Raw genomic sequence first — 16,972 nt, forward strand, 5'->3', positions numbered from 1 at the left:
ATCATTTTCAAAAGTTAATATGCAATTATTTAACTTATGTAAATGGTTAAATCAGGAAATATTTCTGATTAAATTGTTTTGTAATTTGTGTTTTCTTTGAGTAAATCACATAACATTTATTATCAAAATCTCCAGTAAAAATATATATTATACCAAACTTTGTTTCCTGAAATGAGAATTTTACTAATGGTATTTGAAACCTTTTACTTCTTAATAAAATAGTTCCCTAATTTTGTGACAAATTATTTAAAAGGAGATCCATTCTATGTATATATTCAACAAAAGAAGAAAAAATCTTCATCGTGCATTAAAAATACTCCAAAATATCAGTAAGGCTTATGTAAAAACCGGTCTGATTATATCCACATCCAAACACCGGCTAGGTAATTCGCGTAACCAAACATGGGTCTTCTTCTTTCCTTCTTTATTTCTTTCTCGTCAACAGTCGCAGCGCGCAGTCTTTAACCACAGAAAAGCTTCAGCTGCTCCCAAAATGCCTCTCAAGACCGAACATGGAGCACCCGACAGCTCCCTTGATGACCATTCGAAAGCGGTCTATTCTTCTAAAGTCGTTGTTCTTGCTGACCTCAACGTTGATCCTCCAGAAATGGACGACGACAGTTCCGTTCACGTTTCAGCTTCGACTATCTCCAGGTTACTTTTGTTTTTACGGTTTCTTTATTTTTTTTAACCGAATTTAGAAATTTTGGGTATCGTTTACTCCCGGTAGATGAAGTTTCTTGTTAATTTGCTTCTTCTTCTCTTTCTCCTCCCCTGGTGTTCCAGAGGGATAGGAAATGGTGATGAGTTTAGATAGGGGGTCCTGGTGTTGAATTGTGATGTATTCTAAACTGTACTGGCAAATTGATGAGTGATTTGTTTCTTGTTTTCTCAATTTAGAGTTGTTAAGGTTATTTACATTTATTTATTATTATTTCTATGGAAACAACAAAGAACCAAGCGAAACTTGCCAGACAATGAACCTGACTTTTTTGGAATCTTAATCGTCCTTGGAACAATGTTAACAAGTAACCTTAACTTTCTTGAAACCTTGTCCATTGTATTTACGCGGCCAACTGAGATTTCATGTTTCTCTTTAGGCTGTCTTTTGTAACTATTCCCTCAGTAACATTTTACTTAATTGGGACTCCTTTTTTAGGTGGGGTGTTTTTGTTGGCTTGTTTTTTTGGATTCCTTGTATTTTCTCAATTTTTTTTAATGAAAGTTGTTACTTTTCTCAATAGAAGAAAAGAAAAAAGAAAAAGAAAAAGAAAAAACCTTAACAGCAACAGAGTTCTTAAGGTTATTTGTTAACATTGTTTAACTAAGACTAGTGAAACATAGTACAAAAGAGATTGCTGACCTTCTTGCTAATGATGCGGAGATGCTTTGAGATAATGCCCTTTATTTATCTACTATGCCCGTATCTGCCGGTCAGTTTATCTTTTACGGTAGGATTTCTGTATTAGATGGTGTGAAGTATGAACCAAAGTTTATGAAACCAAAAAAACGCGGTTCATCCACTTTCTTTGTCTTGACCAACAAAGTATCGCACAAGCTCACACTTACTATTGTTTTGGACTGAACAGATGCATTCCACCCAAAAACTTGTAAAATTGGAGGGAGCATTAGTCACTAAGAGTTCAAACCCAAACATGAGATTAGATAGACAACAGAACAAGCTATCTTACCAGACATGAAAAAAGAGTAGGTCAATTGCAGAAGTCACTAATAAAAAAAAGCTAAAGGAAAGCCTCTCTATTCAAATTTTATTGCAAACCTAACCAAAATTTCATTCAATGGAACGCCCTGAAATCACTTCCTACATTAAATCCCTCACAAAAAGTTTAAAGTAGGTATGCTTGAACCATCATGGGTTGGCCTAGTTGTAAAAAAGGAGACAAAATCCATGGTGGCGAGCTCCTTATGAATTAATTTCCTACAAGTTTCCTTGACTCCAAATGTTGTAGGGTCAGGTGGGTTGTCTTGTGAAATTAGTTGAGCTGATCTGGACGTGCATGGATATTAAAAAGAAAAAAAGAAAGACGCATGCTGGCTACGATCTTAAGCCTCTTCGTGCAGTTTAGTTGTACTATTAGGGAACCTCTACTGTAAGTCAAAACGTTGAATTTGGTAACTTGAATAATCGAAGTCTTTACGTTCTTTGTCCCAAAAAATGGCCATTTGAGGGTTGAAGTTTTCCTGTAGACCATACATGCTCAAAGTAAGTTATTGTTATCACTTTCTGTGTCTTCTAGCTAAAAAACAAGCTTGCAATTTTAGGTTATCTGTGGATGAGAGCAATCATGACAAAACTACGGAAATTTGCAAGGATACTAATGCAATGGAAGTTGAAGGTAGACGTGTAAGCAAAATTGGAAAGTGCCGTTCAAGAAATAATAAGGTAGAGTACTCTCTTGATTCTGCAGCTGATCCAGATGGTGATCAACATGGTCAAGGTGTTTCAACTTCACGCGAAGAAAAAGTCAGCAGCCTCAAAACTGTGAGTTCGGTCAACATTCGGTTTTCTTCTCATTTGTTCTCTCTTTGCACCTGTTTCCTTGACTGTTGTATTTCCTGCATCATGCATTCTATCGATTGCCAAATGGCATGTGATTCCTAGGAACAATCAAAAGGTGGTTTTGAAAATTTTGCTCTGCAGTAACCCCCTTTTAATTTCATACCATCTATGAGAATTTTCTTATCAAAAAAAAAATCAGCTATTTATTTACTTAAGTTCTCTATCTGACAAGTTTACATGGGATTTCTTCATGAATACAATCTTTTAGTTACCTTGGCTCTCTCTCAATCAAATTATATATATGTGGTTTTCTATTTTATTCATTTGTTTGCAAAAAATGAAATGCTGAAGTGTCTTCTGTGTTCAATACGTACATCTGTGGCCACATCTCACTCCACCTCCGTCCCCCGATGCCAAATTCTTTGGGACATGACTGTTATTTACTTTGATTGTTGGGATCCCTGCCTGCAGGGTTTAGTTCATGTAGCAAGAAAGATGCCAAAAAATGCTCACGCTCATTTCATTCTTGGCCTAATGTACCAGAGGTTGGGCCAGCCACAGAAGGTAGCTTGGCTTGCACATCTCACCTGTCTTGGTTAATTTTCTTGTTCTTATTTTAATTAAACTGTGGTATTCTTTCAGGCTGTTTTAGCATATGAGAAGGCAGAGGAGATCCTACTCCAAAGTGATGTTGAGATTCACAGGCCAGAGTTTCTCTCACTGATCCAAATCCATCATGCACAGGTTACAGTTTATATCCACGTTCAGCCTTCCCTCTCTTTTCTTAGGTTATACTTCATCTCTCTTTGTAAATAATAGATATTACCAACCTGATCGTGTTCACCTGTTTTACGAACTCTCTAGTGTCTCCTTCTAGAAAGTGTAGGGGATAATACTTCAAATGAAGAACTTGAACAGGAGGAGCTTGATGACGTTTGTTCTAAACTTAAGCATTCAATGCAATCTGATGTAAGACAGGCAGCTGTGTGGAATACCCTAGGCTTGTTACTTCTAACAACTGGTCGAGTGAAGGTGCATATTTATTATTATTCACAACCATGGTTGTTCTCCTCTTAGAAACTAATGTGGACCCATGTTAATTTATCCAGAGTGCTATTACAGTGTTGTCGTCCCTGTTGGCCATTGTTCCTAACAATTGTGATTGCCTTGGAAACCTTGGAATTGCTTATCTTCAAAGGTATAAGTCCGTACTTGTCTGAAAACTAACTTTCCAGCTTTTCTTCAGGTTCTTACTAACTTCAGTTAATTTAAATTAAAAATTGAAAATAATAAGTTAGGAATCAAATGTAAAACTTGAAATAATAAGCAACTAAAAGCAGAATACTGTACAGAATTCACTTGTGCATTCATGAACACTAGTGATGATGTAAATAAAATAATCAGGGAATTAATGCTAAATTTTATTCCTTCATTATTGTTAATCGATGAGTCTCAACTTACAGAGAACTAAGAAGGTTCTAAGCTTTCTTTTATTTCCCTAAACAGTTAGGCTCAGGCTTTTATCGTACTTCCAATTTTTCCATCAGATATTTAGTATCTTTACTTGCAAGGTTGTTAACTTATGAAATGGAACATGTGAGGAAAGTGAATTTTAGTGTGTTGTGTATCATTATGTATCGTGTATTATGTTACTAGGCTTATGACAATAATTGTCCTCTGGCTGTTTGTTAATTGGAGGATTTTGACTGCCTTGGATGGTGCGTATGTATAATCACATGTATGCTTTTTCACGTTCCCTGTCATTGTCAATAGTTAGTAACTTAGTACAAGAAGTTCATATCTTGAGAACTTGCCAGTTCAATTAATACTATCATACTAACACTACTATTGGACATATGTTATAGTGGTAATATGGAACTATCAGAAAAATGTTTTCAAGAATTGATCCTGACAGATCAAAATCACCCTGCTGCTCTCATCAACTATGCTGCTTTTCTCTTGTGCAAGTATGGTTCTACTGTTGTAGGTATGTGCTTGAGGTGGTATGTTTCTTAGACATTGTACACGTCAAAGGGACACTGTGGATGCTTTCCCTCTTATTTTGTAAATACTTGGAATGGGTTTAGGCATCATCTTTTTCCTTTTCCTTTTCTTTCCCCTTTGGCTTATTAGAACCTTAATTTGTTAGTTTTATTCCTTTTCCCTAAACAATATTAGTCATTCTTGAACTTAATTTTAAGGTGCTGGAGCAAATGCTGGTGAAGGGGGTGTTGATGAGAAGGTTGTAGGTATGAATGTTGCAAAGGAATGTTTGCTAGCGGCCCTAAAGGTAGATCCAAAAGCAGCACATGCCTGGGCAAATCTTGCTAATGCTTATTTTGTGACTGGGGACCACAGAAGTTCTGCCAAGTGCTTGGAGAAGGTGCTCATGGATCTATTCTTTGGGAAAAGGTTTTTTTTCTCGTGTAGTCTAGTTTTGTGAAAAAAAAATGAGATACTCGGTCTTTACAAAAATCCTTTCAAGAATTTCACCTTGTGTATGCGTGGATGTGTGAATTGATTAATAGAAGGGTCTTGACTTTTTGCCTTAAAGTAGCTAATTCTCTCTCGTCTTGTAAATATGCCACAGGGAGCAAAACTGGAGCCAAATTGCATGTCTATGAGATATGCTGTTGCTATGCACCGGCTGAAGGATGCAGAAAGGTCTCAAGATCGTAGTGAGCAGCTCTCCTGGGCTGGAAATGAAATGGCCTCAGTCATTAGAGATGGAGATGGCTTGACAATTGATCATTCTGTAGCATGGGCTGGGCTTTCCATGGTTCACAAGACTCAACATGAAATTGCTGCAGGATTTCGTACAGATCAAAGTGAACTGAGAGAAAAGGAAGACCACGCCGTCTACAGTTTAAATCAGGTATCAATCTCAGTTTTGGGACATATTTTTGAACTGCTTATGAGGGTCTTTTTTTATTTAATAGAAAACAGTACGCTTATAAATTATAATCATGATGGGCTGTAAATTTTCTCTTGGACTGTGTATAGTCTTAGAAACTGACAAATTAGGATTTTCTCCCAAATTACTAAAATTAGGATTCTCTCCCGAATGACTAGCACCTACCGAAATCAATTCTTGAAGATAAACTGTGTTTTTCTCTACAATTTCACTTTTGTTTAACAATTATGAGTTACAAATGTTGGATGGATGCTAAGAAAAATTATTTTTATATTTTCTAGATATGTTGGTTTACTCTTTGGGTTTAAAATGAACTTCCTATATGCTGCAATGAAGCAGTTCGTTCAAGGAATAGATGTTAATCTTTCTGGGGACATGTTGTAATGGAAGCTGCAATATGTATTTGACCTGATGTTAAATGGCTTGTGAAAATATCGTATATTTGGCCTTTTTCTTCTTATACTCGCTTTCTAGAGCTTGTTGTCTATTGTTTTTTCTTGGTGTAAAACTAAGCACCCTTCCACTCATTTCAGTTTATCCTTTTTAGTCCGTAATTGGCAAATGGCAATCCCTGTTGTAATTTCCTTTGACTGGGTTTTTTCCTTTCCATATCAATAAATTGTTTCTTTTACCCAAAATAAATCCAAGAAGGTACAAAATTAAGTTTGTTACAAAAAGTAACTGATGAAGAAAACTTATTCTCGAAAATATGACGATTTCTTTCTAGCCACAGGTTTCAAATAAGAGCTCTGACTGCCATGGACCATAGGATCATCTTGCCTATGTATTTAAAGTTCCACTTCCAAGGATATTTAAAGTTCCAGCTTCTAAGGATCTCAAGCAATCATTCATCGATTTTGTTTGATAAAGAAGACGAGATATTGAATTCTCTAGCAATCATTGGAAGCCAAAGTGGTGAAGGGACAATGGATGGATACATGATCGAGAGAATCTTTGGCCAAGTAACACATAGGACACACAGAAGGGGAGATGGACCATTTCACACTTTTTTAGAGTAAATCAGTGTATTCAAACTTCTGTGTGCTAAGGAAGGACTAAAGAAATGCCTTCACTTTTCGAAGAATTCCAAACAGTTTCAATCAAAGGTGTTTATATGGCGCGGGAGATCTTGTAGTGAACCTCAAAAAAGCTGCATTTGAAGTGAACAAGCCAAACTTTTCTAGGGTCCAAACAACTTCATCAATGCCCTCTCCCAGATAGATGACATCAATTTGATCCACCAAACCAACCTCTTCTGAAGCTTAAATCCGAATCATTACCTTCAAAATTTCAGTCAGGCCTTGACAGTAGCCTCTTTCTCATGGATATAACGAACAAATCCAGATACGAGTCATCTAATGTGGAATTTTCCACCCAAATATACTTTCAAAACCAAATACATCTGCCTCTATTCACTTTCAAATTTCAAAATACTATAAAGATTGCCATATGTTGAACCAAGGGGTTCAAGTATTGGGTTATAATTTTTTTTTAAGTTCTTAGTATTTTTTTAAGTTCTTAGTAGTGTGTCAAAATTTTGTTCGTTTTTACTTCACATGATTTTCATTTTCTTGATAGCGAAAGGCTTTCCAAAGGTATAAAACGCAAGACCTTTGCCCCATTACTTCAGTGTGGTTGAACATTGTTTAACAGCCCAAGGACTAGCACCACAGCTTTTATTATATCAATCACAAGGAATCTTGTTTTTGGGAATAAATAACACAAGGAGCAAATCAACCAACTGATGGGAAAATGACATATTTGTTGCAAATCTTTGTACTTGTAATTGTTTTATTTGAACTTTACAACTCCACTATTAAATATGTTTCCATCATTCTACCATTGATGTTATTGTTAGATTGATGATGGGTATTGCCTTAACTTAACATAGGCAATAGCTGAGGACACAGATGATGCTGTTCAGTGGCATCAATTCGGTCTCCATAGCCTCTGTACACGAGAATTTAAAACATCACAGAGATACCTCAAAGCCGCAATTGCCCGCTTTAAGAACTGTAGCTTTGCATGGTCAAACCTAGGTATGACATTACATTTAATGTCAAATTTAGTAAATCTCTGGTTCTCTGGTCAATCTCATTAGTCAATCATGTTCCACATTCATGTCTTGTTAGGTATCTCACTACAACTCTCAGACAACCCGACAGAGGCGGAAGAAGTATACAAGAAAGCTTTGTCATTGGTAGCCACAGAACAAGCACATACCGTATTTTGTAACCTTGGAAATCTATATCGACAGCAAAAGCAGTATGAACGTGCCAAAGCTATGTTCTCAAAGTCATTAGAACTACAACCTGGTTATGCACCTGCATTTAACAATCTAGGATTGGTGTTTATTGCTGAGGGTCAATGGGAGGAGGCTAAGTATTGTTTTGAGAAAGCTCTCGAGGCTGATCCGTTACTCGATTCAGCTAACTCGAACTTGCTTAAAACAGTAGCTGTACATCGACTATGTAATAGCTTATCATCGTGTCATGTTAAAGATTGAAAGTTCTGCCATTGGCTCCATCCTCATTTTGAGTTTGGAATGTAGAATTTGCATAATATTTTCTTGCAAGGAAATGTAGATCAGTATTTACTGGATGAAGATGCTTCCTGGAGATTTCTTCACAAGCTTACTTCCTTGATGAAACCAATTTGTCAATCAGGGATCAATATCATAGGTTCAATTAGGTTAGTTTCTAATCTATTTGATTCTCACTTAGAAACAGGTTTTCCTCTGTACATAATTGTTGTTCACTTAGTTACTGTATTTTGTAAAAACTAACCTCAAATGTCATATCAAATTGTCATTTAGTTGAGCTCACTTTGTCATATATGCTTTAGTTTTTCGTTTACTTCGTATACTTCACCATATATAGTTTCTTAAAATAAGTTTTCTTCTCCATTCACTTGGAAATTTACCTATATGCTGTAGGTAAATCACATATTGAAAACAAAAAAATTGTTCAAATTTTAGTGAAATTCAATGCTGTATAATATATTATTTATAAGTCCTAAATCATCCTACATGATTTTATGGGAGTTAAAAGTAGTTTAGATTTTAAATTTAAAAGTTAGAAGCACAGAATAAGTGAATAGATAAAATGTTCAATCAAAATTGGAATTTTAAAAACTGCAATACCAAAATGTTTGGGGAAAAAAGTTATCACTCCAAAAACATATAAAAAGGAAAATTAAATGAAGGTTAGGTGAATGTCTGATCATGAAATTTATGGTTGGTTTCAATTTTATACCCAATCGTTGTACTAAAAAAGTTGTTAATGCTCTCCAACACCTTTCTTCAAGATAAATATAAAAATAATAATCTAAAAATGGGTTTATAATCAGAGCATTTTGATATATATAAAAAAAATATTAGAACTATTTACAAATAATTACAAAATTTTCTTGGAAGGCCTTTAAATTTGAAATGATTTCTTTAAAATCAACTTTCCTAACTTTAATATATAGTGATTACTTGATTCACTAATGAGTTTTTTTTTTAAAAAAAAGTTTCATAATAGTTCCACTCGTCAACCAAATGAATGAATGTTCTAGTGATGTTATCATCAACATTGTCAGGTGACTTCTACATTAGATTGCCAAAACTACATGATCTTTATTCACTTCCCTGTCTACTCTTTAGTCTTCACAGTGACAACTCCCTTACTCACATTCATTCGAGATCAATTTGGATGCATTAGGTTTTGGTTGTTTATTGTGCTAAGTTTTATTGTTTGAAACTTGATGCAAAAGATAATGCTTGTATTTGAAGCATTTTAGGGTATTGTTGGCCCTGTTGAAACCCTTTAATTCCTTTTACCATTTAACATAAACCTCTTTGTATTACTCTTTATACGTAAAAAAAACTAACTTGATTGTTGATAGGAATACTTAAAACTTTTGCTAAAAACATATTTAAAGCAGTTAGGTGTTTGAATTTTACTCTCAAGTATATTTAACCCAAAAAAGAATTGAATGATATGCTAACAAATTGTAGACAGGATGATCAAATAAGTTTTTTAATACTATTTTTTGTTTGGCAAAGAAAATGGAAAAGTTTAAATTTGAAGGAGAAATTTGTATATTTTGCAAAGAGGAAAAAAGATATAAATAATTTGTCGTCAAGTCCGTGGCTGACGGCCGTGACTGTGAGTGAAGAGCTTGCAAGACCAGCAGCTCCGGCCGAGTATATAGTATATACTGCCATTGGAGGTGAGCGAAGGATGAAGCGCTTCTTTAAACCGATAGAGAAGGAAGGGTCTTCGAAGAAGGTGGCTCTCTCACCTTCGCTGAAAGATGGTGATGATGGTGATTCAGAAGCATCAGTGCCGGACAAGAAAGAGCCTCTTAAATTTGTAACTTGGAATGCAAATAGTTTACTTCTTCGAGTTAAAAATGACTGGTCGGAGTTCACCAAGTTCGTAACCAACCTTGATCCGGATGCTATTGCCATACAAGTGAGTATTGTGTTCAGTGCGCTCTTTGCTTTACCTTGTGCAGACACTGATGCTTTATTCAATTTTCATTTGGTTTTAATTGTTTTGTGAATCGTCATGAATGTTTGTGTTAGGAAGTTGGGTATATACTATTTTGGACCATGCAAGATGTTTCCCTCGTAAATGCGAGTTCCTAAATTTCCTAATGGCCTGCGAGGATATGCTAATTCTGCTGGTTCACTTGTTTAGGTTTCTCATGATTCATCATTGTTGCAAGAAATTAGTAACTTGAATTACTGGATGTGGTGTCATTAATTGTTATGACAGCGAAAATTGTATCAATGATTTTGCTTTATGATGGGTAATGGGTATGGATGCATTTGCACTTGATGACCCCATTTTGATGTTTCCATTACAGTGGGGTCGTTACTTGAGATTTTTCACAAGGTATATTTGAAGGTCAGCTGTAGATACTAATTTCAGGACCCTGAGTGATGTTGTGTCCTAACATACACACGGAAGATGAACTGCATTGAATCTAAAAGAAATATATAAGAAAGAGAACTAAATTTTGAGAGACCTTAAACATAATATAAAATGGAAGCTGAAAAATGCTTTCTTCTTAGCGGAAATTAAAAGAAGAAGCTTCAGAATTTCCTGGTAACATGCAACCGATACAAAATGTCAACTCCCATTCAATTCCAAAATTTTGCTCTAGACTGTCTCTATGAATTGTATAAAAATTCTTCCTATTTTTCTCTAAACATCCTCAGGGACACGAAGTCGCCAACTTCATAGATGAAAAAAAAAGTGAATGATTATGAATTTTTTGCTATGAATATTTTTGAGGATTGAGTCATAAGGAGGGCCGGAGAGATTTTATTTTTGAAGTAGGTTCAGTTAATCGAATCATTAGATAAGTTTAGAGGACACGATCTTAAGTCCACTTCCGAATAGTCTAGGATTTAAACAACCATATGGATCTATATGGATTACAGTTGAGGTCAGTTATTTGGTTTGATGAATCCATCTGATACTATTGTTTATTCTAGCACTCCATCTGATACATTTTTTTGATGATGGACTGTGACCTTATCATTGATGATGTTTACACACTAGGAAGTAAGGATTCCTGCAGCAGGTTCAAAAGGTGCATCTAAAAACCAAGGAGAGTTGAAAGACGACACAAATACATCACGGGAAGAGAAGCAGGTAACATTTTTTCAGTTACTTTTGATTGATTTAGGCTTCTGAATGAGTGAGAAAATTCGACTTGTCAAGCAGGAAAGAGGTGGAACACATTGAATTTAATCTTGTTTTGTGCAGTTATTAATTTTTTACACGAATAAACTTGCCAAGTATAGCATGTGAAGATTAGTTCCAAAATTTATTTGATGCAGTTGATGAACTAATAATAATCCAATTGATGAAAAGAAGAGCAAAATGATTTATTTTTATTACTTTTGTTATTTTAAGGTGTAGAGTCTTAAAGTAATTCTTTAGTTAACTAGCTAAGTTGGAAGTCTATTGGGTACCTTGAAATTCTATTCTAATAAAAAAATTTAGATAAAATATTGGGGCATTTGTCGGCAAGATATAGTTTTCTTTAATTTGGCTGATAGATCAGTATTCTTTGTGGGAAATTATGAATGATTATTTATAATGAAATCCTTAAATCATGCAGATGTTGATGCGTGCTCTTTCCAGTCCACCCTTTGCAAACTATCGTGTTTGGTGGTCTCTTTCAGATTCCAAGTATGCTGGAACTGCATTGTTTATAAAAAAGTGTTTTCAACCAAAAAAGGTTTTCTTCAATCTAGACAGAATAGGTATCTTCTCTACTTGATGTAGTGTTCTTTTATTGATATATTGATGTATTGATGCATTCTTTTTGTAAATAGAGGTGTAATGTATTGACGTATCTTCTCTACACAAAAATTGTTTTTCCCAATTCCTGAGTCTACATATTATGAATCCATCCACTAAAAAATTTCCTCTGTTTCTCTCTGCTAACTTTTCAAATCTATCTCTTCTGCAAGTTTCCTTAGAACTGCTGAGCTGACAATAGAATAATAATTATTAATAAATAAGTAAATAATTTGTCAATAATCAAGACATGTTTTGGTTTCTTTATTTTCCTTTTAATGCTAGTGGGGTACTTTCAAGTCTTGTTATGCATTCTGTCTTCTTTGCTTCTCACTTCAAATGCCATTGCCCCTCCTTTTTTATGGTTGTCAATGGTTATGGGACATGAATAATTATGTCTAGTGATGTTTTCAGGTTTGTGATATTTAATCTGTTATTTCATATTTTTACGAGGACTATTAAATGATTGAGGTGTCCCTGTTTGTAGCTTCAAAGCATGAAGTGGATGGTCGCGTAATTTTAGCTGAATTCGAGACATTTCGTTTATTGAATACATATTCACCAAATAATGGATGGAAGGAAGAGGAGAAGTCTTTTAAAAGGAGAAGAAAATGGGACAAGAGAATGTTGGAGTTTGTTATCCAATCTTCTGACAAGCCTCTTATATGGTGTGGTGACCTGAATGTTAGGTAAGTGTTCTTGATTAGTTTGAAGATTGGTCCATGCCATGATCTTTCAATTTCTTTCATTTATATTGTCATCTATGTTCTATTCATCATTCAAGGAACTATTTGTTTGCTTCTATTTTGGTTCTTGCAATCAGTTGTCAGTCACAGGATATTGCTCTGCCTTAATGAATCAAACTTAACGCACTTGTTAAGTTAACTTATAATCTTGCTTAGTATGGTGGTAATCATCAGCAATGCCTGCAGATCCAAATTTGTCTTGAAATGAAAGAAATCTTTTAAGAACTCATAATTAACAATTGTTTTTAATAAACATCACGAAGCAATGAAACTCCAAAGGATTGCATGCTTAAAAAGTAGCCAAAGCAATCTATCATTTGAAGTAACGGCTTACCATTCAAAATGAGAACCTGTTCAAATTAAGACTTATTTACGAGAGCATACCTCCACACAGTTGGTAACTTGGTAATGTAAAGTAGAATATTCCCATTTATTTAGATTTGCTCAATTTTGATTTTGTTGTGAAAGTTTTTGTGCAGTCATGAAGAGATTGATGTGAGCCATCCAGATTTTTTCAGCGCAGCAAAACTTAATGGGTACATACCCCCAAATAAGGAGGTACTGAAGCTAGTTGTGTAGAGCTCTGCCATATTCTTTTCGCCTTGAATTTTCATAAATGGCTGTTGTTGTTTCTCTATTAAAACCAGTGATTTTTGTTTTTTCCGTTTCAAAAGAGCCGGATAGACTTATCTTTTTGGGCTTGTATTCATTTAAAAGTATTTAATGTAATTTGCTAATCAGTGTGGTATAGAGTGTTAAAAATGATAGCCATCCCATTAGTAATCTATGAGAGAATGAAAAATTGCGTGATGCTCCCAAATTGAAGTTGCTGCAAGGATGCAATATTTTACGATGAGGTCGACTTAGAACAAGACCAAGATCAAGTCCAGAATCCTTCTACACTGCATGGTTTTTACCATAAATATTTCATTGAATTTTTTTTCTTTCAAATATATAACAAGATTAAGAACTTCATCTATCACCGGCTTTGTGTTGTATTTCCAGAATAAAAAACAATCTGATAATTAATTCTTGATGGTGCAGGATTGTGGGCAGCCTGGATTTACCTTGGCTGAAAGGAATCGTTTCAATGCTATATTGAAAGAGTATGCAATTTCAATATAAAAGTTCTCTTTTGTTGATCCTTGCTAGCATTCTCGTGGCAACACTTTAAATCTGCTCCTTTTAGTTATTTTGTTGCGGCTGTTAGAAAGTGCATTTCTAAAGTGAGCTAAGTTGTTATAACTTACACCATTAGTTATCCTATTGCTACTCTCACTTCCACCTAATTCTATCTATTATCTTGACTTTTTTATTTCTAATAAATCAACAGGTTTTATAAGTTTTTTATTTGATCCAAGGAAGAACAATATGATTTTTCGTTTCCTTTGTTGTTATGTTGGCAAATTGGCTGTATCTTTTACCTTGTGTGTGTATTATGTTCCAGAGGAAAGCTGATAGATGCACATAGATTCCTGCACAAGGAGAAAGACATGGAGCGTGGCTTTTCTTGGTCTGGACACCCCATTGGAAAGTAAGAAAGATACTGCATGGCTTGCTCTAAGTTATTATTTATTTAACTAGAAGTACCTATAAGAGTTTTCAGTAAAACCCGAAGAAGAGTTTTTAACTAATCAAATGTGCTATTTAAAACTTTGGGCAAGTTCCTTTGGTTTTAGAGTTTTGGGTTTAGTTTCTACAAGTGACAATTTAGTTTTCTCTAAAATGAAATTTCTGTTGCTTGCTAAAAGAAATGATTCCATATCTTTTCAGGTACCGAGGCAAAAGGATGAGAATTGACTATTTCTTAGTTTCCGAGAGTCTCGTAGGTAGGATTGTTTCATGTGAGATGCATGGGCAAGGGATTGAACTAAAAGGTGCCCTTTTTCTTTTCCATTATGTATGTTTCTTAGTATAGTTAAAAAGCTTATAGTATTAGTGCTAAATTTGGAATTTCATGACAGAGCCTACAATGTTTGAAACCATACTGATGGTTAGATGTTTTTGACAAAGCCTACAATTTCTAAAACTTACAATTTCATAACTAAATTATATTTATCTAAAGCTTGCTATCGATGCAGTCTATTATTCTTAGAAATCTGACATGTAATTTTAGTTATACTTTCATTCGCTTCTGGGGTAATGAATTTAGACTCTTGTAGGTTTGCCTTTTTTTAGTCAAGCAAGCCTAGATTTGAAACAAATTTGGTTTTACTCAATAAACACAAATTGCGAAAACCACCATAAGTTGAAGCTACACCCTCTAACTTTCGATTAAAAATTGAGGCCTTAAACTTATAAAAGTTACTTTAGAAATTGAGTCCTTAAACTTATAAAAGTTACTTTAGAGGTGATTTTTGTAATTTGTCCAAACAATAAAACTAGAACTTTTTAAAATTCATTCTTTTACATAGTCCGTTGTTTAATTTGGTCTTATGGTGAAGATCCAAACTCATGAACCAACAAAGAGTCTTTTGGGAAGACAAACAATATGATTAGTCTTGTATATCTAAAAGGCATGTTTGTATTTCTTAAAATCACTTTTGTCGTGTTTAACATCACTCCATAACATAATTATAATCACTCGTAAGTTAAAAATCAATTTGATGTTTAATTTTACACCTTCAAGTGCATTTGTCCTTTTTTCGTACTATTAAAATTAATTTTGAATTATTCAAAGCATTTTATGTTATATTTTAAAAATGACAAAAGTGATCTTAATCATTTTAGAATCACTCTCAAACGCACGGTTGTAAAAAAAAAGTGATTTTGTTGACCATGATCTTGAATTCATGCAGGTTTCTATGGAAGTGATCATTGCCCCGTTTCTCTTGAGCTGTCAGAAGCCAGTTCTTGCCCCGAGTCTCAGAAGAACTGACTCCTTCATTTAGTAAGTTATTATTAGGAACCTCCTTTTATTGTATAGTTCACGATTATTTTCTGTATAGCAACACTTCCTGGAGTATGTGTATGAATACATCAGGTTTAAAACTGCAATGCCGCTGGAAATGTTGTTCCATTGGACTTTTTCTTGCCAATATTTTTGGAGTTCTTGAAGTTCACTTCTGTTTTTTAGGCTACACAGTGAAGTTCTCTGATTTATTATCAGTTGGAGTGCCTTGAGATAATCAAGTTTCTACTGAGGCAATTTGGAATCGTTTTCATGGGACCAATTTTCATGGGTTTTTGCTATGATTGGTGGACAGACGCTACTGGAACCCCATATAATTATTTCATTCCCTTTATGCTGTTTTATTTTATTATAACCATACTATTTTATATATATATAAACAACCAGTACTCCCCATACTCCTTGTTAAAAATAGGGAGAGAATTACATATGGAGAATCTCTTTCCTGATCAAAGGACAACCTTGTGAGAAAGCCAATGTTCTTTGTTCCATTCTTTAGAAATGTGGCAAAAATGGGTGATATTAACAAAATTTTGCTATAAAAAAAATGTTATGGATGAGAATCTCAATTTGAGAACCTTGACCCAATTGAGAATCGAAGTTGCCTATTGAGGTGCTCGACTTCCTTCATCATCAGTACAGATACTCCTCCGTCTTCAAATAGTTTAGTTTGAGGTATTTGTTTTAATTCAATTTTTTTCGTCAATTATAAAGTGTATCATGTCTTGTATGCATTGGAAATTGGAATCTGTATGTTCTTAAGATTTTGATTAAACAATTGAATTTTGATTTTAAATTCTCCAAAAATACTTTTTAAATCTTTTGTAGATTTCGAATTGGATTAGAGGAAAGCATTGAAAAATAACCTTATTTCTAGAAATAGCACGCTATGAGAAGGTTAGAAATAGAAATATTTTAAATGATTTTCTATCTATTGAGTCTAAAAAATACATAAACATCAATAGGTTTATTTGATCCATATTTTGAACTTTTAATTTTGTATCCCATCAGAATTTTACTTTAAAAATATTTAAAACAATCTGTTTACTTGATCAAAAAAAATTTAATACTACCATAAAGAATCTTAGACACAAAATTAAAAGTAAAAATAAAATAACGAAAATGTTTACAAAATACATAAAAAATTCAGGTCTATTGTCTATTGATTAGAGTTTATGAACTTATTCAATATAAATATCAAATTTGACATCAAACTTGTAATTTGTCCTTTATCCTTAATTGAAATAAAAATGGTTAATTAATCAAGTACCCCCATCAAGTATTATTTCATTTCTCAACTAAGAAACAATTATGATATTTTACTCAAATATGGTTAGACCTTAAACTCAGTGATCAACTTCAATTACAACAAATTAGTGATCAGCAATAGTAATATGCATACATGTATATATACACGTCAATTTCTCAAATTTATTTATTCCAACTTGACCATAATTCATACATACGAATGTTTAAACTTTTATTCTTCATCTTTTTTATTACCTAAACAAATATAAAGTGTAACATCATCCAAATGATAAATAAAATGTCTAGTTTGGTCTCAAAAGTTTTTAA

General features: G+C 33.9%; 2 protein-coding genes across 3 annotated transcripts; both read left to right on the forward strand.

Annotated features, from left to right (window-relative positions):
* The first annotated feature begins 371 nt into the window (after positions 1 to 371).
* Positions 372 to 8,267, forward strand: LOC101210395 (probable UDP-N-acetylglucosamine--peptide N-acetylglucosaminyltransferase SPINDLY). Its single transcript, XM_031889190.1, has 11 exons — positions 372 to 654; positions 2,284 to 2,503; positions 2,993 to 3,085; positions 3,164 to 3,265; positions 3,386 to 3,553; positions 3,631 to 3,719; positions 4,387 to 4,508; positions 4,723 to 4,904; positions 5,112 to 5,396; positions 7,327 to 7,474; positions 7,568 to 8,267. The coding sequence occupies exons 1-11, from the start codon at positions 494 to 496 to the stop codon at positions 7,939 to 7,941; spliced, it is 1,944 nt and encodes a 647-aa protein (XP_031745050.1). The 5' UTR covers positions 372 to 493; the 3' UTR covers positions 7,942 to 8,267.
* Positions 8,268 to 9,507: 1,240 nt separating this feature from the next.
* Positions 9,508 to 15,960, forward strand: LOC101210880 (DNA-(apurinic or apyrimidinic site) lyase). 2 transcript variants are annotated; one of them, XM_011653604.2, is made up of 10 exons: positions 9,508 to 9,895; positions 10,994 to 11,086; positions 11,559 to 11,703; positions 12,228 to 12,429; positions 12,966 to 13,044; positions 13,531 to 13,592; positions 13,934 to 14,020; positions 14,260 to 14,363; positions 15,285 to 15,376; positions 15,563 to 15,960. In XM_011653604.2, the coding sequence occupies exons 1-9, from the start codon at positions 9,662 to 9,664 to the stop codon at positions 15,362 to 15,364; spliced, it is 1,086 nt and encodes a 361-aa protein (XP_011651906.1). In that variant the 5' UTR covers positions 9,508 to 9,661; the 3' UTR covers positions 15,365 to 15,376; positions 15,563 to 15,960. The 2 variants fall into 2 exon arrangements, with proteins under 2 accessions (XP_011651906.1, XP_004152506.1); XM_004152458.3 differs by having other exon boundaries at positions 9,511 to 9,895; positions 15,285 to 15,752.
* The last annotated feature ends 1,012 nt before the right edge of the window (positions 15,961 to 16,972 follow it).

Source organism: Cucumis sativus, chromosome 1 (genome assembly GCF_000004075.3).
Source record: "Cucumis sativus cultivar 9930 chromosome 1, Cucumber_9930_V3, whole genome shotgun sequence".
Taxonomy (NCBI): Eukaryota; Viridiplantae; Streptophyta; class Magnoliopsida; order Cucurbitales; family Cucurbitaceae; genus Cucumis; species Cucumis sativus.

Bases quoted from the DNA above. Each gene is read 5' to 3' on its own strand.
- LOC101210395 (XM_031889190.1), top strand. From the start codon at position 494: ATGCCTCTCAAGACCGAACATGGAGCACCCGACAGCTCCCTTGATGAC. The intron at 655-2,283 runs GTTACTTTTGTT...TTGCAATTTTAG, and splicing joins TCAGCTTCGACTATCTCCAG to GTTATCTGTGGATGAGAGCA. The intron at 3,266-3,385 runs GTTACAGTTTAT...CGAACTCTCTAG, and splicing joins TCCAAATCCATCATGCACAG to TGTCTCCTTCTAGAAAGTGT.
- LOC101210880 (XM_011653604.2), top strand. From the start codon at position 9,662: ATGAAGCGCTTCTTTAAACCGATAGAGAAGGAAGGGTCTTCGAAGAAG. The intron at 13,045-13,530 runs GTACTGAAGCTA...TTGATGGTGCAG, and splicing joins ACATACCCCCAAATAAGGAG to GATTGTGGGCAGCCTGGATT. The intron at 13,593-13,933 runs GTATGCAATTTC...ATTATGTTCCAG, and splicing joins TTCAATGCTATATTGAAAGA to AGGAAAGCTGATAGATGCAC.